This window comes from Mytilus trossulus, chromosome 2, assembly GCF_036588685.1.
Source record: "Mytilus trossulus isolate FHL-02 chromosome 2, PNRI_Mtr1.1.1.hap1, whole genome shotgun sequence".
Taxonomy (NCBI): Eukaryota; Metazoa; Mollusca; class Bivalvia; order Mytilida; family Mytilidae; genus Mytilus; species Mytilus trossulus.
In genome coordinates this window covers 72,373,178-72,400,542 of record NC_086374.1, presented here as the reverse complement: position 1 = coordinate 72,400,542, position 27,365 = coordinate 72,373,178, and the positions used below count along the sequence as shown (strand labels likewise).

Here is a 27,365-nt window from a genome sequence, read left to right as displayed (position 1 = left end):
CACTGTGGAATTTGTTTAATAAGTATTTTTATCATTAACAATAACATCCATAATGTATCTTTAAATTATGTCAGGCTTTACACAGTTTGGAATATAACATGGCTGTTGTTTAAGATTCTTCATTGTATATCATATGTAAACAGCTAACTGAGATTAAAATCTTTAAAAAAAAACGTTAACTTTCCAATATCCATTTTGACAATAACTAGTTTGAAGCTTATATTCATGATCCATCCATTATCAAAAATAAAAGATGTTTAACGTCTGTCTGTTTTGCCTTGCTTTCGTTTTCCAGCGAAGAGATGTTTAGGTTTCATGTCCAGGATAACTCTGTCTCCTTCTCCCTTACGAGCTTGGTGGTTCCTGGCTTTCTGTGCGTTCATAGCAATCTTCTTTACTTTCTTAGCCATCTGTGGAATACAAATTAATTACCAATTATTACAGTACAGATGATAATTACAGCTGTCAGGGGCTTAAATATGTTGGTTCATTTACTCTCTACTACCTCTGCTAATTATAGCTGTCATTGGTTAATATAATCTGTTCATAAATGTTTTGCTGGAAATTATTTTGTTATGATCCACTATTTATTCAATACCATGCTTAATTTCTCATCTTTTTTTTAACCATGCTGAACTTCTTTTTACCTTACTCATATTTGTTATATTATTTTATGCGAGAAAGATGGTTTTTAGTTTGATATGCTAATTTTATTCTCAATAGCATAGGTGCAATGGTAAACATTTCACAATAACATCTGGAGTACAAAGGTGCATGCCAATTTGCCTTTAAATGTACATGACACTTAAAATGGACAAATGTGATGTGTATCTTATCTTAATTTTGTTTAAGCAGAAAAATGATGTTAACATACCACAGGATCTCTGACACCAGACTGGTCTCTAGGTACTGTTCTTGATCTACTCCTTGATTTGCTCTTGGTATCCACTTCCATAGACTGCTCTCTCTTACGTTTCAGAGCTTTTTTGGTGACACTGCGGGATCTGGCCCTTCCAAGATGTGTCTAAAATAATATAATTTACATAGGAATAAATAAATGAGCCAATAATTTCATTTGAATATTCTTATATTGAAATGTATTATTAAACAAGAGTGTTACTGAGCATTTTTAATTAACATGTTTTACATAGCTACCAGTTTTTGATAACAGCCAAAACTGAAGAAAAAAACGGTAGACATAAAAATTGCAGGGCAATAACTGCATTGGGTTTGTGAAAATTTCAGAAAAGATAGATCTGGTAATGTTCATATCGTTTTTCCAGTTCTGTATATACTTCAATCTACTATTCATTGTTTTTCTCTTATTGCAATAGTTAGAAATATTATCCAAAACTGTAATTTGACCCAATGTTCAAATTCTAGACAAGGTGGCCATGTTGGTTTATTAACCTGGACGGAAGTAACAAGGTTTATAGTTGACATCTTATCGATGAACCAAACCACATTGTTTCATAATATGAAAGAATTGAATGCATTTTTGTTGTGTAATAGAATTTTCATGTATGCAAAAGCATATAAAGTATAAAGGTCAAGTAACAAAATATTTTAGTTAATAAATTGAATATAGGAGACAATGTACTCTTAAATCTGACAATAAGTGTTGGCGACTGGCGGTTTAAGGATAAATCTGACAATAAGTATTGGTGCCTGGCGGTTAACTGAACTTACTTCATCATCATCAATGTCCACATCAACACCAAGTTCTCCCATTTCTGAGGTCATTCTCTTTGTGTCTAATTTTTTGGCAGTTCTCGGCAATCTTGGTTTTTCTATAGTTCTCTTTTCTCTGGACTCCAAAACAATTATTTTTCTTTTCTCTCTTATTCTACAAAATAAATTCAATATCAAACAATGAATATAAAATGTTCATATCTTATTCCTTACAATTACAGGTTCTTTATACTTTTTTTCACATTGATATATAATTTAGTGTATTCAAAATAGTTTTTTTCATTTTAAAAACCCAAAAACATGTTTGAATAATTGATCATAGGAGAATCTAATGTTTTTTGGGTAATATTTTTTTAGAAGGTTCACCAAACTTTGTGATTGGTTAACAGCATACTACAAAATGACCATACTACCAAATGGTACAAATCAAAGGAATGACCCTAAATCTTTCAGATTTGTAATAGGCAATTTATTTGTTGTTTGAATTTAAAGTTCCTTAAAGCAGTTTTCTGCCCAAATAAGTAGCATGACCTATGACCTACCTTCCAGCCGTTGCTCTAATCTCCTGCACAAAGTAGCATGACCTATGACCTACCTTCCAGCAGTTGCTCTAAACTCTTGCTCATGAAAGAAGCATGACCTATGACCTGTCTTTCTGCCCTTGCTCTTACCTCCTGCTCATAAAAGTAGCATGACTTATGACCTACCTTCCTGCCGTTGCTCTTATCTCCTGCCCAAAGAATGTTATCTTCATTATACAATATGATGACCTACCTTCCAGCTGTTGCTCTTATCTCCTGCATTTCTTCATCTTCCTCACTCTCTTCATTATTATAATAACCAGCCTGTTCTCTCAATTCTTCTTCCTTCTCTAGGGCATCTAATTTCTACACAATAAAATCAATATAAATTATCATATGCAAATAACATTATTAATCAGTTGATATACAACTTTTTAATTTCTTTGGTGCATTACAAAGATTTGCTGTTATAACTGGATATTGATCTTCCTTTAAACAATATGTCAATATACATAATTATCCTGGTACTTTGTACATGCAAATTATGAGTTGTTTTGAATGCAAACTTGTAATTATCCTATTTTATTAAGTCTGTAAATATAGATTATCAAAAGTATTTTGACCAAGGAATTGTTTCTCAGTTACAATCTCATCAAAAGGCAATAGCCCTGAGATAAAGACAAGCCAATACTGTCACAGAGTTTTCAAGACTATTGATAATAGATTTATTCTTGTTTTCCTATGCAGCATGTTTACCTTACTTGAGTAGGGTGATATGAAAAACTATAACAATACAAGATTGAGGCAAAAATTTGAAAATAACATATTTCAAGATTATCAAGCTTTTAAAAAGATCATAAATGATCAAAGTTTTTAAACTAAGTGGGAGTTACTATAAGTCCGTTTGACTTCTATAAATTTTCAAAAAATAATTCTTAAAAATTAATTTACATGGTACAATAAAACAGGTTTAGAGCACATGTTTAATGTTTTTGTTTTGAATGGAAGGCTGTTACACTACTAAAACGTACTCCATTGGGTATTTTATATTAAAATAAACTGAAGTAACATAGAGACCTAATGAGTAACTTTTTTTATTATAGGTTTAAAATTATGATATTTATAGTCAAGAGTTTGTATATATCATACATTAACATACATGAAGAAAAAAAATATTTATCTTTAAAATTGAAATTTTAAGAACTATTTTTTGAAGATTTAAAGAAGTCAAACGGACTATATGCATCAATTGAATTAAAAGGCAATATTTACGGGATAAACGTAGCCAAAAAATTCCTAAAATTTATTTTTCAAGACAAAATCAATATGTCATTTACAAACTCAATTTATTCAGCTAAGAACAAATCCAAGGAATAAGCAATAAAGTAGAATATTTTATTTTAACTATTGTCTTCTTATTGTGTGATTTGCTATTTATTATTCAGAAATCTGTACCTCCATAATTTCTGGGTCAATGAAATCTGCCAAATTGTGTCCTTGCCATATTTCTGGTATTTTGTCATACTTTTCTCCCTCTTTAAGTAAATCCCAATGTTCTGAAACAAATATATAGTAATGACTATTGATAAATGAAAAATAAAATTTCATAATTCTTATCATGTTTATAGTGACCTTTAACCTGCTTTTGTTTAGTCTTTTTGTGGGAGACTCTCTATACGCTCATTTTCATTTTTTTTTCTTAATTCCTACCCTCCATCCTAGTTGGATTTATCATTATCATATTTGTTCTCACAATAAATACCCATGAAATATTTGCCACTTGATGTTTAACAAACAACAATCAATCTACCACTCTTTTGTGTGTGCATATAACAATAATTTAATTTTGGATGTAACACGTCTCCCGATTGGCTGACGTTATTTTGCTATGAGCCCATAGACATAATTCAGTCATATGACTGTGACGTCATCAACGTTTTTTCATGGTTTTCTACAGTTTAAAATGGAATTGAGAATTAAATTATAAGAAATGACTGTAAATTTTTTTCTGTTTATTCAAAATAACATTAAAAATATGGCCCACACTGTTAAATAACCTGATACGCACGTTATTCAGTGTGCACCAAATTTTTTATGTTACTTCTTCTGACAGAAAAAATATTACATTCATTCCTTAATTATAAATGACAGTCTCCTACTGTACTATATTCCATATTTTAATATCATAGATGTATTTTTTAGTCATGATGGTTGGATATAAATCTACAAATTATAATCTGTATATTTGTTTTCAAAGTAATTGGAATTTGCTTGTTTGATTCATTACGTTTTGTATACATGCGTTTTATTTGTCATTATTCAGGATTTTGAGATTTATTTTTAAAACTTTTGCACTTGTCAGAGCTATTGGCCTTGACTTTCCCAGGGTATAGATACACTATGTCTATGCTTACTTCTAAGATCCAGATAATACTCATCACCCATCTCTACTTCTAAATCTCTCTCCTGAAAAGTAAGAGCACCAAATAAAACAAAAGTAATGTTAAGATGCCATTGATATTATTCTATCTAACTATGAATACAAGGAATTAACATCATTATCAAAAAACATAACATCACTACTCTTTTAATCTTTAAAATTTGTATCAATGTTTTCAACTAGACTTTAAGCCTTCTAGTTACTAAGGATGATAAAAAAAAATATAAGATTCTTTTGTTCCCAACTGAAAACTGAATTATTGAGATCTATTATAAGTTTTAAACATGAACATGAATAAATCACCATGCAATATTCTTTACTGATTTCACTTTGAGGTACTTTGAATTCCTTTATTTTTCGTGGGTACCAATTTGGGTGGGTTGAGGAAAATTTGCATTGTTGTGGATAATTGATTTCATTGGTTTGACAAAATCTGCATAAAACCCTTTACAGAATATTCTTTGAATACTTAATTTTGTGGTTTATCTTTATCCATGAAATCCAGGGAAATTAGTATCCAAACGAATAATAATGAATCCTCAGTATGCAATTTTACATACAAAATTGATATATGCAATTACGACCTTATTAACAAACACATGTGGAAACACATTCCTCCCCCCCAAAAGAATACACAATAAATGTGACAATAAATTAAATTTACCAGTTTTTTCTTAGGTTTATCTGTTTCCATGGCTTTCCTTTTATCTAATATTGCCTGAGGTATACATGGTGGACGTGCCTAAAATAAACAGCTCGATTAAAAACATCTCTACATTGACAGGATTTCTAAGATACTGGTAGTTATGTAAATGACTGACACAATATTTTTTAATTTGTTTTCCCTGTATGTTTAGCATGCTTGGTTTTTGTTTTGTTTTAGAGGCTGTCAGTTTGATCTCAGAGAAGATCAACACATATGGTCATAATGGACAGAAAAATGTTTCTGCATTGAATCAAAAAGGCAGATAATTTTACACTCACATTATAGATGTTGTTTCATTCATCTTACAATATAACAAGAGTGTGTCCATAGTACATGGATGCCCCTTCTGCACTATCATTTTTTACTTTTTAAATTGGGGTAAAAACTCTAATTTGGCATTACTATTGGAAATATCATATCATAGGGAACAAGTGTACTAAGTTTCAAGTTGATTGGACTTCAACTTCATCAAAAACAACCTTGAATAAAACTTTAAGCTGAAGCGGGACAGACGGACATACGAACGAATGGATGTACAAACCAAAAAACATAATGCCCATAAATGGGGCATGAAAATGTGTACATAAATTCCAAGTTGCTTAACTTAACTACTTTATGTTATAATGTTGCATCTATCGTCTAATGCCATTTACACTGTTCATTTCACTTTAAATAATAATAAATTTTCATACAAATTCTTTTATATGTATCTTTCATTCAATAAAATTGATAATATCAACTTCTTATTATTTCTTTAAAATAAACTTCATTTTTGCATTTTTCATTAGAAAATCAATAAAAACATATTAAAAAATTGTTTAAATTCTATCTAAAAATATAAGCAATAAACATTAAACAAACCAATTGTTTTACATTGTCATTTCAGATTGTTTATAGCTTACAATAAAGCAAGTTTTGCTCTTTGTGGAAGGTTGTACAGTAAGTCATCAATAGTTGCTCAAATTCACATCATTTAATCTTGGTGGATAGATATCTAATTGTCAAATCATAAAAATGTACATGTTGTACATCTTTGAATTCTTAAAATTAAAGGTTAAACATATTGTTATCTTTGTACTTACTATTGCATCTCGTTTAGAAGGAACAGCTACATGTAATCTGTTCAGAATATCATTTACTTTCTTTGATTTCATTTTTGTTTCTATCCTGTAAGCTAACAGTCTTTCACAAGCCTAAAATAGAGATTTCAATTACATGTGAGATAACAAGCTTATTTGATTTTTGTGTTTGGTCTATACTATAGCTTAACAAATACGAAATATGTGTGTTTTTTTCTATTTCAAATCTGTAATTTGAAAGACAGGAATAGTTTCTTAAGCAGCATATAAGTTTCAGAAGTCTAAATATAAATGTGTTGTTCACCTTAATAACCAAAACAAATCATTACAAATTTCATAATAAGGAATGACAAAAATAAGTTGAATGGCAAACTAAAATAAAGCTTCCTTAAAAGACAATATTGTGACATCATATTCTAAAATCCACTTTAAACCGTAGTAAACCATGAAAAAACGTTGATGACGTCACGGTTACATGATTAAATTATGTCTATGAGCTGAGAAACAAAACGAGGTCAGCCAATCAGAAGACACCTTACATACAAAATTATATTGTATTCTGATAATAACAAATATATTATATTTGTCCTTGTAAATTTATAGAAAATACTTTTTTCATATTCATTTAAAAATATATTTGCATTCAGTGCTAATCTGTTTTCAAGGTGAAACAAAACTGTTTGTGAGTACTGCAGGTAAAGATTGCTTGGAATTTGCATTGTAAACACCCAACTGCTACAGGGATACAACTATCAAATTATGATGCATCTCATGGAATAACTAGAAGTAACTTTTAACACAATATATTTATCAATATACCTGCGACTTGACTTCAAAAACTCCTTCCTCTGTCAGTGTACTCATCTGTAATACTGGTATATCTTCGGTCTTAAACTCCTCAAATATTTGCTGCAATCAAATCAAATAATTATGTGTCATATCTATTGATGCTTATGTTTTAAAAGTTCACGTTTGAACAAGCCACAATGACTTTTTTATCATTACAATTGTAAAGGGTCATAACTCCAGAACATTGAATGTGACCACCAAAATTCAAACTTGATCTGCGTTTGGTGGTGATAAACATTGTGTAAAATTTTCCTTACATTTGATTTAGGCAAACAAAAGTTAAAGAACAGAAATAAATTTTGTGGAACACAGACAAAGGTAAAACTTAATGCCCCCTCCACTGTGGCAGAGGTATAAAAAGGGAAGTTTAATAAGTAAAGAACTTTTAACTTTGAAAGAGAAAGCCCAAAAGTGATAGAAGTTAAAATTTTAATAGGAAATAAAGGAGATGAACATTATAATTGAATTCAATAATTTCAGTCCTCTGTAATGGTTAAAATCATATACATTGATAAGGAACTCTGACTTATCTTTATCAAAACTTTTCGTAAAACAACTGTAAATTGTAGGGCATTTCATTCATTCTTACTATTTACATGTGTTTTTTTATTTAGTGTGTACTAGCTTTTGCCATTCTTATGTTGTTCATTGAATAACCTGAATTCATTGTTCACATTTAGCCCACAAATTATGAATTCATGGAAAATTTACGTTAGAAATATATCTTTAATTATCTCAATCTTTGTCAATCAAACATTTTGTCAAACAAACTCAGTTCCGCACTAAGCTTTAAAACTTATTTTCATGATTTCAAATATTGGTGATTTATTCCTATACAGAAAGTTTTATTTTGAAACATTTATGATGATTTATATATACATACATTTTCATCTTGAAACCTAGTAAAGATCCTGAAAATGAGTAGGTTTACAGAATATTGTAATAAAAGCAGAGATGACTCATTGGCACCCAGGGCTGTTACATGTACATAAATTCACACATGGGACCCAGGAAAAGCAACTTAAATTTGCCACTGTAAGTGGGTGTGAAATATAGTGTTTAATGGGCTTTAAATGTATGCAGGACTCTAAAATTGCTTCTATTGGTAGTCACTGTGTTTTTAAAGTGCCTTCCTTGGGTACCATGTATGTTTTAATGGTACAGCACTCATACCACATCTTCCTATACCTATTACATTAAGCCAGATAAAACTAAAGACACTATATATATGGTCTTACCTGTTTATCTTGTGAGAGTTCATCCAACTTGAGAACATCTATTTTGTTAACACATACCATTAAAGGTTTATTGGCGAATAATGGTTTTATATTGTTGAACAATTCCAACTGTAATAGAAGCAGAATGTACGAAATAATAGAGTATGCTTCTAATGTTTTTTTTATCCTAAGTGTAAAGCTAAACCAATACAAGAAAAAAATACATGTGCACTTCAATAAACATACTATAATTTTATTTCAACTATTCTGCTTTCTTGTAATCCACCATTTTCTACATTTGAAAATGCCTGTACCAAGTCAGGAATATGACAGTTCTTGTCCATTTGTTTTTGATGCGTTTTATTATTTGATTTTGCAATGTGATTATGGACTTTCCAAATTGATTTTCCTCCGAGTTCAGTATTTTTGTGATTTTACTTTTTGATAAGTGTTGCTGTGTATCAATTAAAAAAATCATGATTATTATCATAAAAGCTTAGAAAACTGATCAAATCTAATGTCACAGTTATTTTTGTAATTTTTTATCATTGAGGAACAATCTAAAGAGGCACGTACCTGTTGTTCTAGTGAATGTCCACACTGTTCAGATACATCCATAACATACAGTACAGCAGCTCTAAGATGGGCCAGAGCTGTAATAGCCTGCATTTCTATTGTGTTTCTGTCCTCTAAACTGTGATCTAAAATTCCTGGTGTATCCACTACCTGTTAATAAAACAATCAAATTTAACAGACGTTTTGCTCCAATTTTACCTACTAAATGTTTTGACTCCATATGAATTCATTCATGCTCAAAATAACTCATTAGTACACACATCAATCATTCATCATGTTTACACTATTACATTCATACAATTATTAATTAATTAAAATTTATAGAATTCTAAAGGGAGCTTTCATCAAAAGATATAAACAAATCACTTAAGTTTCATGAGCCTGCTGAAAGCATTTTTAAGTTATTGTCCGAAAACTAGAAAATCCCCTTTTTTATGAATAAAACCCTGTAACGCGGAAACGTAAAATCTAAAATTTATAAAAATTAAAAGGGAGCTCATGTCTATTATTTATAAACAATTCACCAAAATTTCTTGCAAGTTGGTGAAATCCTTTTTAAAGAAAATGTCCTATATGTCGAAGACAGATGGACAACAGTATACCATAAGTCCCATTATTAGGCGTATAAAAACAGTTAATTTTTACCCCGCTTAACATCAATTGTTAGAACTATTTTACTTCTTTTGTTTGCTCTTAGATGACTGAGTAACTAGAATGTTACCAAAATGTTTGTGATCTGTGGAAAAAAAATATTCTCCAGAGCCAAAAGTTTTGAAAATAATTAAGAGCTATTCCATACATTTTTTTCTGGAATAGCCCTAATAGAAAGAATGTATGAACTGAAATCAAGAAATTGGTAATAAGACCGACCTGCCATCTGAGATATTTATAGTCTGTGTGTCCTACATATAATGACTTTGTTGTAAAGGCATATGGTTGTACTTCTACATCAGCTCTGGTTATCTGAAAAATTAAAAATACTGATATATTTAATACACTAAATAAATAAAATAAGTATAAAATTAAATATATACACTGATATACACTACATGATGTTATTTTTCTCTTTTGAATTTATAAATAGTTTGGAATCAATCTGGAATCTTATAAGTTTACTACACAATATGGTTTATGCTCATTGTTGAAGACCATACAGTAACATGTAATTGTTTATCTTCACCTTTTTGCTTTTGGTAGATATTTGTCTAATTTGCAATCCTACCATATCTCCTAAATTTTAAATACAAATGGTACATGTAAACTGGAGATGAGCAATCGTACCGTATTGAGAGCATGAGTCAATGTAAATTTTAAATGACAGACAAACTTTGCTTTGGGTTACTTCAAGAGTTTCTACGTCATCCTTTTTTTGTCAAAACAGAAAATGTTAAGTGTGCTTTGGAAATAAACATAATTGAAAAATGGACAAAAAACTGTATAGATCTGTTAAAAAATTAAGTCTATTATCTTGGCTCAGAATACATGGTATATGACTGAGTTTACAGGTACACATATACAGAAACAAACTATGACTTTATACCTTATTTATGAAACTAGATTTGCCGACATTAGGGAATCCACATATAAGTAATGTTCTGGTATTTGGATCTATCGATGGTAACCTTGATAAATGTTGTCTGACTTGTTCTAGGTATTCCAAGCTCTGTTTCTGTCTCTTCATAATAGTACACATTCTACAATGAAAATTTATTCCTTTATTCATTAATGACATGAATTTGTTTATCAAACCATGAACAAAAACTTTTTACATTTAAATCAAAATATATAGAACAATAGCAATAATTGTCAATACGCATAGCTATTTAAATACAATACACTACAGCTCAGGTGGATTTTAATTTCTCCACCTGTCCACAGTAGGATTGGGCACCGGGTCTGCAAAATGTATAGCTTGTCCACTGTGCCCACCCATAGGAGTGGGCATGCAATTCCTTTTGTTGAATCAACAGACTTGCAAGTACAATCAATTGAAAAAAGCAGATAAGCATTTGTAATCAAAAGTTTGGTCCAAAAACGAGATTATAGCTAGAGTTGGCAAAAGTTGGCCGTCCACAGTGGGCCGGTAAAATCGTCTATTTTGTTTATTTCCAACTCTTTATTAATTATTTAACACTTGGCTACAATATATTAAACCTTGAACATGTTGAACTTCACACATTTAGAGTTTGACATAATTAAATCAATAGAATGGAAAAGTAATAAGCAAAAAGCCTACAAATTTTGTCTTTGATTTTATTCAGAGCACTAGTACTTCAAATAATAGATTCCACTACCAAATCTTGTGCAATATAATATTTTTCCACTTTAAACAATTAAATTTTCAATATTTAAAATGCTGGGAGAGCCTAGAGACTGTTAAATTTTAAAATTGACATGTCTTGAGTAGAAAAATATTGTATCCCAATTGATACAGTTACAGAATCTATATGTATATCCTATTTGTAAGTAATTTGAATATCTTACCTTCCTAGAGCTGCTTTCTTCAGCTGTTTACATCTGTATAATGAATCTCCATACTTCAATAGTCTAGAATAGTCTTTAGCTACACTGAAAAAAAAATCAACACGAAATATTCAGGCTTGTTCATTTAAGTCAAGTATAGTCATGATAGTTACTGCTTTATGCTACAGTATGCTGACAAAATTTGTTGCTATGTCTTAGCAATGACAACATATTACTGTTCAATAAATTTATAAAGTACTCTTCATTACCACTCCTGAATTAATTTTGGAGAATAAATTTGAGGAGCAATTGTTCAACTCTAAAACCAATAAAACACACTGGTAGACCTATTTGGCAAATGACCGCGATTTTTGGCAAATCTCCGCGGAACGGATAAAAAATAGAGGTTTATCGTAAATTTTCCGTTTTACAGAATATTTTGCGGTTCTCCGGAGATTTTCCGTGTCTCAGGGAATTATCCGTTTGTCCGATTAAACAGGTGTGTATTGAGTCAGTGATAGAACCAGTGATGCCTGAGCGACGGTTATTAATAGATCGTTGTATAATCCGTTATCTGTGAGCAGCGGTTATTAATAGATCGTTGTGATTATATACACTGTTTACAGTCAGATAAAAATAACCGTCTTATTACCCTTTTCAGTCGAGAAATAAAAATCGGTGGTTTTGATATTAAAGTTACTTGCAATTTAAATATCGAATTTAGTTCAATAAAGAAAAATCTATTTAAATGTGACCAATGAACAGGAAAATGTACGTGGTAACTTTGCAATACTACAAATTAATATGTTCACCTTACAAAATTCTTCTTTATTTGTCATGTTAAGATAAATCAGTTCCTGTAAAAACAGTAAAAACAGAGTCTTAATTACTGCAGATGCCGTAATCCGACATAATGTCATACTGATTTGACACTTCTCTAGTGTGAGTAACACCTGCTGTGATATTTTTGCAATACAACATGGACAAGCGGAAGGTCATAAATCAATCTGTTGATCCGAATTTAACTTTACCTGTACAGATATTTATTTATGGAGGATATCATAGATACATTTAATAAATTGTATTGTATTCAATGGAGATAATTTAAATACACAATATAATTTATTCAGACATATTTGCAGGTATACATTGAACATGTTTATTCCAAGGTTTGATATTGAATGCTATTTTTTTTTAATTTTTTTTTTTATCAAACTTCGATCTGATCAGTCTCGTAGATTATAAACGAGTAATTCGTTTATAGTTACACATTGTTACTTTTCTAACGTCTTTTTCTTTGTGCTATAAAAAAAACTCCCAATTTTCCACATCAGATCGACATTTATATATATATGAATACTGGAAATCTTTTTTTCCGTCCGACACCACGCTCCCCACAAGAGCCCCAAGATATAATCATACCTGTCAATCACTAGCCGCAAGTTGAACATTTTGGTCAGCCTTCCTCGTGCTTTCAATTATTACATCGTTGCGAATTTTTTTTTTTTAAATTGACATGTGAAAAGAATAAAGTGATGGGAAGTTTATTTTACGACCTATCAGAACTTCTTGTGATTCTAATAAGATTTTTCTTAGGCCGCATTTCTTTCTAACTAGAATTTTGTAAACGTTGTGTCGCGTGCGTTACTGTTTTCCAAACGATACACGAGTAGAAACAAATACATCGTTTGATAAATCTTTAATGACCCTGTTTGAATTTTCAATAATGCATGTACATGTTGTTGGTAATCAGACTTTTTTACAAACGTAGAAACAACTTCGTTTAATCAGGTTGAAGTTAGAAACAAATGGAGCGTTTGTACTAACAAACGACAAACTGCAGAAGCATTTTTAGCGTTTGCATAGTTTGTCAAAGTTTATGTAAACTTTGCAAACGTATGTTTGAAAGAAATGATCAAAACATGTGCGAGCTTAGCCGTTTGCATCGTTTGTGCAGAGACATATATACACAGAGATTGGCAACTCTGTGAAATCCCGTTAAAGATCGCGGCCCAGAATGAGATTCTCGTCGATAAAATTTAGAACATGCAATCAAGTCGGGGATGAATAACCTCGATAGATAATCAAGAAAAGCAATGGGAAAATTATATCAGATCATATTATAATTTCTTTTCTAATAAAAAATACTTGAATGTTATATTTATCTTTCAGCATTTATTGAGAAAAATATTGTTATATGATATGCATTTCATAATTAAAATTTCAAATCTGGTAATGCTCAATTGTTATTACAAGAAAATTTTCTGTACGGCATATATCTTTGCAATAGTTTGTTTAATTACACAGTGAAATTGTGTGTGTCCGATTTTCCGGTAATTAGGTCCTTAATAGAGTTGTGATTGATAATTCACAGGTGTGCGATTACGCAATTTATTGCCCTCCGATCACCTGAATATTACCGGAGGTGAATTCTAAATAGTTTTTTAAAGATTAACAAATTCTGACATACTATTTTAACCATGACCAGAACTTTATTTTAACAGAAGCACTCGGCAATACTATAGTGTATATTCAATCAGGAAAACAAAAAGAGTCTTAAACATGTCAAAAAAAGAAATGAGGCAACTTTGTCATATCAGAGACATTATATGTCTCTGGTCATATATAAAAAATATGTAGCCAGTAGAATTTTGTGGCCGAATTTTGTCTCGTGAGAAACTGAATTTATATCTGTTTTAATTTAATTATAATGTTTAATTGTCGATTGACCTAAAATAAAATTATGTATGGAACATTTGCGTAAATTTTTGTGTATATATGTCTCAAACGTTTCTTTACACAAAGATGATTTTAAGTACGTCATACATTACATGTAAATTAAACATTTATTTAAGTAAATTTGTTTGTGTATCTATCTTTTTGTATCTATCAATTTGGTTACAGGGTTGTACCGTGTGGTGCGTTTTCAGATTCATTTCTCAACAACTTCCTGTGAACCGAAATATTTCGGCAGGGGTATCAACGGCGGCAAGCTTACAGTTTAACTTGCTTAAATTTTATTTAAGTCAGTTTATTGAAATAAAATTGAAAATGGAAATGGGGAATGTGTCAAAGAGATAGCAACCCGACCATAGAAAAACAGCAGCAGAAGGTCACCAACGGGTCTTCAATGTAGCGAGAAACTCCCGCACCCGAAGGTGTCCTTCAGCTGGCCCCTAAACAAATATATACTAGTTCAGTGATAATGAACGCCATACTAATTTCCAAATTGTACACAAGAGACTAAAATTAAAATAATACAAGACTAACAAAGGCCAGAGGCTCCTGACTTGGGACAGGCGGGAAAATGCGGCGGGGTTAAACATGTTTATGAGATCTCACCCCCCCCCCCCCCTTTACCTCTAGCCAATGTAGAAAAGTAAACGCATAACAATACGCACATTTAAAATTCAGTTCTAAAGAAGTCCGAGTCTGATGTCAGAAGATTTAACCAGATAAAATAAACAAAATGACATTGTTTTTGCAGAAGATTAATCCAGACATTAACGTACTTTGGCTTCCCATTTGTTCCACTGTGTAGGATAACTTATTTACGCATTACATCATTATTAATTACCAATATTAAAATGCTGAAATGCAAGTTGTATACTTATTATTTTACTAATTTGCGTTTTGGTTCCGTTCAAATTTGCTGTTATATCATGTATAGATTCCTTGATTTTCATAACTTATCTAGTTTCAGTTGTTAAATACAAGTCAGTAAAGAGCTAAATATTTTGCCTTCCAGCAGAGCCAACAATTAAGCATCAGACGTATACGTGATACATTAATCATATATATATGTAATATCAGTAATGGACTCCTAGACTTTTTCTCCTTTTATAGACGACTATGCAGTATGGGCTGTGCTCATTGTTGAAGGCCGTACGGTGACCTACATGTATAGTTGTTAATTTCTGTGGCATATGGTCTCTTATCCAGACTTTTCTCATTGGCAATCACACCACATCTTTTTTTTTAAACGGACTCATTTAGCATTTGTTATATTCTCAACGGTTGAGAAAAACTCCATGGATGACAAGTCAACTGGGGTTTTGAGTTGAACATTTTGATGGTGTATGTTTATAAGGGTTTGAATAGGATTTATATAGAAGAAGAGAGAATATATATGGACAAAAAGTGCACAACAAAGGGCCAAAAAAGTAAATAAAATAGACACCAAGAAAACAAAGAATATAGAATAATGGGGAAAAATATGAAGACTACAGAAAAATTACTTACAACTATAAGACTATATTCAAGACCCTCGTGTGTGTTCAAATACAATCTGTATACACTATAGTATATATCTTGCTATAAAGTTCCGTTCTCAATGTTATTTGCTCGAGCATGACTGTCTGATTCTATTTAATTTTTAAATTGATGTCCAGTGGCAAACATTTCTAGAGTCGTGTCATTTAGGAAGTAAATACAAGAAAAAATGAATCTGTTCATGCGCGGGTTGGTTAAAATAGAGCTCCCTACATATATCTTGTTTAAAAAAATATTTATTTTACTCAGCTATCTTCAAGGCACTATCTTCTGCTGTTACATGAAATTGTGATACGATGAAATTGACTGATAAGATTTTATTTTAGATTGCCAAAGTTTGAAGTAGTATAGACCATTTCCGTGACCTGTGTTTGTTGCACTCTGTGGGTAAAATCCAGTAGTTTTTTTTTAGCCTACTGAGATTTTAATAACTTATTTTCGAATGATGGAACCATATCAAAATAATAAATTGAACACGGGTTTGACAGTCAGTAAACTGTCAAACAAGAAATAGATTGAATGTTGCATGTACACAAGTCCAATTTGTAATGTTGTCTTTACGTCCTTTCACATTCTTTTTTTTCAAAATTCGGGATCCGCTTTCGAATATATTATGGGAGTCTGTCAATGGAGCTAGAGATACATTTAACGACCTTGACTGGCTACACAACCCTTGCACAGTAGATAAATACATCATACACAGATACACTGGCTGGTTAAAGGGACAATAAACCAGAAGTGTAAATTGCCCCAGGTATTTTAAATATATTGTGTGTAATGTGTCAACAGCCACGTGTTAGTGAATTCAAAGATAATCAAAATGATCTAATTCACGTAGTAATCTACCATGCAGCTACGCATCATCGCACATCGCAAATAACTAGCTTTGCATTGTAAGATATTTAATTATACCCCCGCTTTGAAAAAAAAAGGGGGTATACTGTTTTACCTCTGTCTGTCCTTCCGTCAGTCCGTCAGTCCATCCGTCCGTCAGTCTGTCAGTCAGTCAGTCCGTCCGTCCGTCCCATGAATATTTTTCGTCACATTTTTTGTCAGGAACTACACTACCAGGATTTCTGAAATTTGGTTTCAGGCTTGATATAAGTCAGCTATACTTGGAACTTGATGCGCATTTTCAGATAAATCACTCAACAACTTCCTGTTTACCGAACACTTGATTGATTTTACACATGATAGCCAAGTTGAAAATTTTTCTCAGGAACTACAATACAAGGATTTCTGAAATTTGGTTTAATATAAGTCAGCTATACCGTGGTAACCAAGGTCTGTCGTTTTTAACTGTTTATATGGGAATTGGTGAAAAAGTCATAGTTCAAAGTCATAAATGAGCATAAATAAGTGTTCCGTGAAAATTGTTTTCGAAAATCTAATTTGTTCATAATTCTTTTATGTAATAAAATTCGTACCTTCCCTTGTCTGATCACCAGCATGGCTAAAGGTATTACTCCCATATGTATTGTGAGGTGACACGTTCAGGTATTCAAGCGATTTCCTGTCGGACTTGCAAGTTCATGCATCGCTTCACTTTTAAGGGTATTGATCAGTGTATACGACCGATATCTTGAAACTTTCCATTTTGAACTATCAGGTGTATAGTATAAATCTCTGTCTTGCGTGTCCAATATACTAGTCATTACTAAACGCATAAGCTTGTTTATAAATTACATTTCTGGTGTAAAGAATATTATTTATAAAAATCTAAATAATTCCAAAAAAAAAAAGATTTGATAAAATAAAAATCTGTTTTCACATTTTTTCCAAGGGTAAATTTGGGGAAATGTAAGTACTCGTTCTCAAAAGTGAAGGACAGTTTGAAACATACAAGAAATATTGATTTAACAAAAATATACGCACTTATCGACCATTCTTTTATACGCCTTGATAGAAAGTTACGGAACTATAGATAGTTGCAATTCAAAATTATATAAATTGCTTGTTACACCCTCAGCTGCCACTATATGTAATGCTAAAATTGAAAGAAAAAAAAATGTTTTTGACTTGCCGCGAAAAAATAGTTTGTTTTTCGCCACAGGCGAAAAAAAAAGTTTGTACAGAAAAAAAACCCATAGCCCCCCCCCCCCCCCCCCCCCGAAAATCAAATGGTTGCTGCCTAATGTACAATGATGTGAACATGGTTCTGAAAGAACATTATGCCAAATTTCCTGTTCCGACATGCATGTTATATATGCCACTGGACAAACACTAATTATCCCCAAGGGATGTGAATATTTTGCTGGAAAACTATTGAGTATCAAAGTTTCAAATTAATTTCGGGATTTATTTTCCTTCTTGGTATTCAATATTCAATAACAGAAAAAAGAATAAACTGCTTGTCCGCTAAATAGGGGTATTTTATAGTTATATTAAAAAATAGGGATATATGACATTAAATTGGTTCTGTCTTTTTTTAAACATCGTTAAAAAGATGTCTGTCTAAGGTGAACAACCCAAGAACTCTGTAATACTAGTACGAGAGAATAGCATGTAAACATTCCTTCTCAATAATATGGTTGTATTGGAAATCTTTTCATACAGATTGACAACTCATGGTCCGATATGCATGTAATATTTGCCACATGACGCCCATAGTTCTTTCTACCATCATCATCTTATTCTTTGATATTGCTGTAAACATCGATGGTTCACACCAAAACAAAATGGGAGTAATGTACCTTCTGATAGCTTGTCCGTGTTATACACTTGTGAAACTTAATATATAGACGAAATTTCGGTATTGAAATGAATCTACATCTCACAAACAGGATTTTTAAATAACGATTTTGAGCAATCGTTGTACGTTCATGAATATTCATATGGTGCTTTTCTTTAGCGCCAATTGGAAAAAAACGTATCTTTAAATAAAGTTTGCATTATTAAACATATTCCTCAGAAATCAGTTATCATAAAACCATACAAGTTATGATAAACCTTGATAAAACACAGTTCTGTTATCATAACATAAAAGAATGCACTATGTAAACTGGAGTAAAATTATGAGACAGTTCTAAGCACTGTACATGTACTATAGTAAAGTTGTAAGTCTGTTCTGTCACAAAACTTGTAAGCGATGGTCCATGCAGTTATATTCATGTCTGGAAATGTCCCTGGCTGTTTATCCAAAATATATAGTCTGTGTTTTTTCTGTTTCCCCATCGTTTTTTGAGAAATGCATTTTAAGAGTGAATCGTTAACTGGGTAAAGACCAGTGGCAAATATCTCTGTGTACGTTCTGTCGATTTGGGAAGATATTTTCTAATTCATTTGAAAATATCTATATGTGTTTGCAATGTTCAATGCTTGGACTTTGAAAAGGCGCAAATAAAGCTAACTAAATATTATTTTGTTAAAAGAGGTAATACAACAAATTTAATTTTTGAAACAATTAAATAATTTTGTAAACATCGCGTGTGAGGGTTTACACGGAGTTAAAAGAAAAGACAACAGGGCAAATCTGATAAAAAAAAAATCCCGAAAATTCGTAGTAACAGGAAATTAAACTTAAGAACAGTAATTGAAACCCCCCGGTCCTCAAACAAATGTACCTCTTGACCTGTATTATGCTGAGGTACAACTTTTTGGTGAAAAAAATATAGAATGCTGGAAGTGTTTCGATGTGCTATTTGAAAATCCTTTGAAAAAAATGGGTAGGGTTCACCTGGCCACGGCTTAGGTAGCACTTCACAGAAAATATAGTTGCAATTGAGCCACACTCGGAATGTTGAAAGACCTTCAAACCCTGGCCTTCTAATACTGTTAGTGTCATACATGCAAAACTACAGACCTATCTACGGAGTGCTACCATACTCACATGCTACCGATACTAGTATGCTGAAGAAATAATGAAATTAATAGAACCAGAGCCGGATTTAGTGGGGAATGGCGTTGATAGGAGTTTTTAATAGTCTTGATTTGATTGATTGATATACATGGAAGTTTTACACTGACACAATGACTGGCTATACAACACATAGAAGTTTTTGACGACATTGACTGCCTAAACAGCCCTTTGAGTTTCTCAGTCGGCTATAAAGGGGGAATGACACGGTGTCCGCCCCCTTTGTTGAAAAATAAATATTGACTATGTAGGGAATCACTTGAGAATGATTGGAGCTGGTCCTCTCATGACATTATCAGTTAGTCTCCCCTCTCCTTATATATAAAAAAATCTGGATCTGCCACTGGGAACAAGTTTAATAAATTAAAAAAAAAGAATGTGTCACTAGTATACACGGATGCCCAATCCGCAATAACATTTTCTATGTTTAACAGACCAGGGACTTTCTTTACTTAGTAAAGAAAGTCCCTGAGTGGACTGACGGAATGAGGTAATTCTAATTTGGCATTAAATTTAGAAAGATCATATCATTGTGAACATGTGTACTAAGTTTTAAATTGATTGGATATCAACTTCATCAAACACTACCTCGACCAAAAACTTCAACCTGACGCGGGACAGACGGACGAACGAACAAACGAACAGACAGACCAGAAACAATGCTGAGAATGGAACATCCTAAGTATATATTTTTAATCTTTATTGCAAAATTACACCCATAAGGGTCAAGCAATATAAACAAACATTTGTAAATACAATGTAATATAAGGTAATCTTATACACTCCCAGTCCTGAAACCGTGACAAACAAAATTAAAAGTCATCTGATTGCAATCTTATAACTGTTAATACTGATGAAGTCGCTTTATCATTGATTTATAAGATACAAGTAATTGTTTTATATTATTTTATTTGTATATTTTCCTATAGACTTTTAAGGTACCTCCGTTGTCCTTAAAAAAATCCCTTCCATAATATCCAAAACTTCATCGTTGATTTGAAAAAAAAAATGATTTTAGATTTTCGATTATCAATTGAAATGAACCTACTAGAGCCTCAACTTTCAAGCGGACAATAATGTCAATCATTACACATCACTTTAACCCTGAATTGACATTCCACAATCGGTCAGTATATAACATCACCTGTGTTTATAGTTACAGGGTATTTCCCGCCGTTGGAAAATCCCGTGCAGTCGACACAATTGATTTTTAACATTCTCTATCATGAGCGAGGTCAAGTTTTAGATCAAGTTAATTACATATATTTTTAACGTTAATTATTTAATTATTAAAAAAAAAAACGTATCATCATTTCTTTTCTTTTCTTTTTTTTTTTGCTAGTATAGTAAATAAATCTCAGTCCCGGAATGTAGATACATTAAAATTAGACCTGGAAGTGCCTTCTTATAAATGGAGAAACTGTCTTTCACATTAAAATTTGAAAGAATATTATCGCTCAGGCATATTTTAAATTTTGTAATAAGATGATTGATTGTTGGTTGTTTAACTTCCAGTGGCAAATATTCCATAAATGTCAGGACGAACTTAGTTTTAAGATCGAACTCTCAAAAAATAATTGAAAAACAGTAATGATGACAGAAGAACTTTAATACGTGTGAAATAACCATCCAATCTCTTAAATATAACTTATTTATATTTCAAAAAGTAACAGATTAGTTTACAAGACGTGCATTGACGTACTTTCATATCTTTAAAATGGAACTTCTTTGTCTAAAAGACAACCCACGAGTTGTCGAAATCCAGTTGCATGCATACTATATACATACATATGCATATTATGCATCGATGATCGTTGTATTACGTTACATACTGCTATACCAATTGACCCCTGATATCAACTAAGGTTAGAAATTCCTATAGGCCGTTCATTTTATTTTTGTTCCAATAAACGGTTCTTGAATCAATTATAATTTCTGAAGTATTTACGATGAAAGCATTATTCTCAAATCGTCTTACACAATGATAAAATTGTATTTATACCACAATTGAAAAGTAATTTAATAAAACAAATGACAGATGAACAGATTTATTATAAAGATGAATGTATGTCCATATGATCATATACATACACATTCGGACTAAAATTCGCAACTTGTCATTATCTCATCGTAGCATATTGTTAATGTTGCTAATATATGCCTTCAACCCCAAGAGGTATAAATGTGCATTTCATTCTGAAAGATTAATGGATCAGCAGGTGATCAAGATCGTTTTAAAAATTCCTATTTGCCAATGAAGTTTAAATGATCTTCGGCCTCAGACATACACATGTATTTTTCAATCATAAAAGTAAACCTTTAACCCCGAGAAATATATAATCTGTTTCTCTCTAAATTTACAGAAACATTATGTGATAAATTTTTGAAAATTCCGTATATCTCAATCGATTATTGATAGTTCTGTAAACTTCTACATATATTACAATCTGTACCTCAATACAACCGTCCCTCACACTTAACGGATAATACAACGATCAATTAATGATTGAACGTCGCTCACGCATAACGGATTATACAACCGACCTTTTAATAACCGTCGCTCACGCATCACTGGTTCTATCAATGACTCAATACACACCCGTTTTATCGGACAAACGGATAATTCCCTGAGACACGGAAAATCTCCGGAGAACCGCAAAATATTCTGTAAAACGGAAAATCTACGATGAACCTCTATTTATTATCCGTTCCGCGGAGATTGGCCAAAAAACACCGAATATTTTACAAAAATCGCGGTGATTTTCCAATTAGGTCTGCCAGTGACATGTCCCAATATTTGTTTGACTGGAAAGTGCAGACATGATAGAAAAAAAACGATAAGCATGAACATGATGAAAAGAGAAATTAAATGACTTTTGACAATATAATGCCTAGCAAAATCTATCAGACCATGAATTAACCTATGTTGTTCTACTAAAGCTGGTGAGAGTACAATATGCTGGGTTTTACTTGACTACTAAGCAGGGGTCGAAATTAGCGCAAGTCCGGTAGTCCGGGACTTGTAAAATTTGCGTTGGACCAGTAGATTTTGTCAGCTGGTGGTCCGGCGGACCAGTAGAAATTTGTCGATAAAAATCAGATTGCATCGCAATCTCCGTTTGTTTACAAAACAATTTACCTGTGAAATCAATTACACGGTACTGGGGGATATTAGCATTGATCAAGTTAATTAATATCGCGGGTGAGCGTCCTTCACAACAATAAAAAATGTGGAAATTTTTGGAAGGAGTTAAACCGCAGTACAAAAAAATTAAGATAACTGAAAATCAAAGGGAAGATGGAAATAAAGTCCCTTCCTGCTCATCCTGCTGATGCAATAAGGGGGTTTTCTGAGATGAAACTTGTCAAGAATGATTGGCGATCAAAATTGTGTCCAACTGTTTTATCAGATCTTTTCTTCATTATGTTTCACACTGAAGATATAGCATCATTTGATCCGGTCCCGGCTATTGAAATGTGGAATATTGCTGGACAGCGCTCCAGACGAACTAGTCAGGCACCGTATGGTCGTCGTGAGGATTGTGATGACGTGGAAGACAATGTTGATATTTGTTCTGATTTTGATAAAAAAAATCATTGAGATTACCAAAGCCTTTATCCAAATCAAAATAAAGACTATTCCTTTGTTACTGTCTAATTTATGTTAACGAAAGCATCAAAATTAAACATCTGTCCTTTATATTAGTGTTTGTCAAATTAATGTCATTTTTGCAGGACCAGTAGATTTGGAGCCGGGCCAGTAGAGTTTTCAGTCCACTGGTCCGGCTGGCCAGTACACAAAAAAGCTTAAATTCGACCCCTGCTACTAAGGGTTGGCTATAACTTACTTGTCTACTAAATGCCTGGCAGTATTAATCTGACCAAGAGCCAACTTGTAATGGTCTTTATCATACAATACATTCATCAAATCTGCATAAAATGGATGTACTTCCTAAAATATAACAAAAATTATTAAAAAATCAGTTTCATACCATCACAACCTTCATCATATCAAGAAATTTTGCTTTAATAAATTGCTGCATGAGCGCAATCTGATATGACAGCAGATGACCGCAGAGGTTGAACCCTGAACAGCTGAGGCAATTATGGACACAATATTCAACCTTGATACTGTCTGAATTTGAATTGTGATCAGATTTTTGACATAGTATAGGTTTTTGACACAAAATAAATGTCAAGATCTTACAAACCTATTGTGCATTTAAAGATTTTTCTTGAAATTATTCAAAAATTTGAAATTTGAAAATTTAGAAAAAAAATTGAATCCCCCTTTAAGCAATTACCCACACACTCAATCCTAGCCTTTCCTTTGAAATATGGAACCTTGTAGTACAATTTCAAAGACATCCATACCCTCAAACACAAGTTATTGACTGGAAACTAGAAAAATGCTTGTTTTTGGCCCCTAATTTCAGCATAAATTGGGCCAGTACCCCAAAGTCAAGGCCAAAATAAATAATAGGTTTGTTTGCCCAAATGCTACCTACCCAGAAAAAAGCTGCCTACTCAAATTCTTTTATTGTCCTGATTTGAAGAATTTTTTTTTTAATCAAATAGGCATGAAGATTAATAAACATCTGATACCTCAATTTCTTTTTTTTTGAAGAAAAAAAAGAAAATGCCTACCTACCTACCCACTGTCTCAACCTTTGGGTAGGGTTGGGCAAACCAAAATATTTTTAAATGTGGCCCAATCCCAGCCTTCCTTTGAAATTTGTGATATGGAACTTTGTGCTACAATGTCAGAGTGATCCATACACTTACACACAAGTTATTGACCAGAAACTACAAAAATGCTTGTTTTTGGTCTCTTTATGGCCCTTAATTCCTAAACTGTTGGCACCATAACCCCCAAAATGAATCCAAAACTTCAAGTACTACTTGTGGTATTAAACATTGTGGAATAATTTCAGAGCAATTCTTATACATGAGTTATTATATCCTGACAGTAGAAAATACTATTTTGGGCCTAGCCATACACACTTATATATGACAAAATACCTACCTCAAGTTTGGGAAAATCTGTTAAGATCTGTGTCAATTTATCGTGAAATGTTTGTTGAGCAAACTTGACTTTACGCATATAAAAATGGCGGATTCTGCCAATACGATATTGTTTGTGTATTACAGTTGGTGTCTTCCTCTGTGTTTTGGACAGCACTATGTCTATAAAATCCTGAAAATTATTCAAAACATTAGATTGTGATTGCCTCTCATTATTTTAACATCCAGAATTCTAAACCTTCAGACTACCAATTTCTTTCATATAACTATTTAAAAAAACGTAATTGTTTTTCTCTCTTTTGAGAGATCAATCTAATAAACATTGTAGTATCATTAAAAGTTACTTACTTAATTTTGTAGTATTTGTTTGAACTTTGGAATATTTTCCACTAAAATCAAAATTGTTTTGTTTTTGTACAATAAATATTTATCCCTAATTTTCTCTGACAGTCTGTGGGACTACTAACACTAAACTGGGCCCAAACTAGCTACATTTCCGTAATAAGAACATACAACATCTTAGGCAAAAAGTACTTAATATAACTTATATCATGGACACCAGTCACCAGGACATGCCATTATAACTAGCAATAATGAGGTCTACATCCTTGCAAAAACAGCAGCACTGTCAGCACAGGACCAATAAGAAGCACCACTGAAAAAAACCCTTTAAAACACTTCAAGACATCAAATGGCAGAGAAGATGAGAATTATCTGAGAGAGGCAGAGACCCGTTTGAAAAAATAAAAAAAGCAACTACAAAGCACTCAATTCTGTACAATTTCCCTACTAAAAAGACATTTCAGCATATTTCACCCAACTAAGAACTGGCTACACAGACATGACAGAGCTAGAACCCAACTATTATAAGCACTGAGTAGGCCAAACTAACGCCTGAGTCATGCAACTGTGGAGCACGTGAAACACCGCATCATTTTCCTCATGGAGTGTCCTTGCTATGAGAACAAACGAGACGATATTTTCAATCAAATATCAAGAGGTTGGGATCACAACCCTGAAAATAAGCTACTGATGTTAAGCAGACTAGAACAGAAGAAGGCAAAAACATTGTAGAGATGAAAGCCACACATTACTGTACATTGAAAGAACTTGCAGATTTGACTGCTGTTCCTCAATCCCAATTTTAACCAGTGAATACACTTTTAAATGGGGACGGAGTCGCCAATTACGGAAAAAAATAATTTCAAAATGAGAATATTGGGAAAATTTTCCGAAATGTTCCTTCTACTTACATGACTAATGAACTCAAAATCAATAACTTTTTTTTAAAACTTTTTTAAATCCCTGCATCTGCAAAGAAATCTTCTTCCCTTTCCAGTCATGTTGGCATGAGACTTTGAATAATATATATATTTATCAGTTTACAATGGTTTACTAATACACCTAATCGCTATTTATTCCATTCCGGATAAGTTCTAAAATTACACAACTTTTTCATCCAGTTGAAGCTATCTGGGACCCTGTTTAAACAATTCACCATGCATGATACTTTTAAATGAGACCTGTTTAAACTACCATAAATACTTCAAACAAAATATTTTTTTACTTCAATTTTAATTTCGGAAAAAGTGGATCATACTGTATCAAAGTTTCTTGATGATCACTTTCTAAAGTTTTTCCTCCCTCAGCTCACTGCTGATGACCTCCATTTTCGGCCCGCGTGACCTAAACAGGAAGTTGTATAAATGACTGTTTTTCCAGGAATGGACTAAATAGCGATAAGGTGTATTAAAATATAAGGAAGAAACTCAATACCAATTCATTTTTAATAATTGTTTGATATGAAAAAAACATAACTTGATGACAGCGTTTCTTTGTTTACATTGAATATGACGTCATAAATTAAATAACATCACAACTAAAATACCTAACAACAGAACCAAAATTGGAAACGTTAAGTATTTCGTTTTCTTTTTTTTAACAAATATTTAAGTTACAGAAAAATAATTCATACAGACTTTGTCCCCATTCACAAGTAATTCCTACCTCATATTATTAAAACAACTTATCTTACTTAGTTGCCACTTATGTTCGTTGATGCTAGCAACTGTCAACCAATCTAATTTGACTATACCCATATTTATCTTTGTAAACATAAATTTTACATGAAGGCATGTTGTAAACATATGCATCTTTCTGTAATTTTTGCACTTGAATATGATTTCAGAAGACTAAATAACTAGCTATTATGTTTCTTTCAAATAAAAGGTCAATAGATTTTACTTTTGATGGTGGAACCACAGTGATTTTCTTGAAATTGTAGTGTGACATCGTGACTGATGTTGCAAACTCTAGCACACACGTGAAAAGGAAGTTGACAATATAATCAGGAGTGAAATATTTATTGAATTTTCATTGGTGAAAATAATTATACATCTGAGTACCAATAAAAGGTTCATGAAAAGTAATCAAATACCACGGACTATTTTGGTGCAGTTAAAATAGTTTTCTATAAGAAAAAATAATTTAGATAAATAAAAAAGCCATGAAAATAATAAACTTATTTTTTTTTTGGAAAACTACATGTATTTTGAAATTGTTGAAATTCTTGAGAAAATATACTTCCGTAATATCAAACAGGATCTCTCCTCATTAGTAATAGTTTACAATATTTTGAGACTTCCGGTTTAAAATTTGGACTGTCAAAA

General features: G+C 32.0%; 1 protein-coding gene across 1 annotated transcript; it reads right to left on the bottom strand.

Annotated features, from left to right (window-relative positions):
- On the bottom strand, window positions 1-27,048 carry LOC134707940 (GTP-binding protein 4-like). The gene is made up of 17 exons (XM_063568111.1): window positions 26,941-27,048; window positions 24,698-24,868; window positions 23,520-23,623; window positions 11,565-11,648; window positions 10,621-10,774; window positions 9,951-10,043; window positions 9,081-9,230; window positions 8,526-8,633; window positions 7,258-7,347; window positions 6,442-6,552; window positions 5,318-5,395; window positions 4,628-4,679; window positions 3,669-3,769; window positions 2,467-2,579; window positions 1,690-1,846; window positions 875-1,024; window positions 1-410 (listed from the first exon to the last, which is right to left on the bottom strand). Exons 1-17 carry the CDS (start codon window positions 26,986-26,988, stop codon window positions 258-260), a joined length of 1,917 nt encoding a protein of 638 aa, XP_063424181.1. The 5' UTR covers window positions 26,989-27,048; the 3' UTR covers window positions 1-257.
- Window positions 27,049-27,365: the final 317 nt, after the last annotated feature.

Bases quoted from the DNA above. Each gene is read 5' to 3' on its own strand.
- LOC134707940 (XM_063568111.1), bottom strand. From the start codon at position 26,988: ATGTCACACTACAATTTCAAGAAAATCACTGTGGTTCCACCATCAAAA. The intron at 10,775-11,564 runs GTAAGATATTCA...TTTTCATTGTAG, and splicing joins AAGAAAGCAGCTCTAGGAAG to AATGTGTACTATTATGAAGA. The intron at 4,680-5,317 runs GTAAATTTAATT...CTTACTTTTCAG, and splicing joins ATAAACCTAAGAAAAAACTG to GAGAGAGATTTAGAAGTAGA.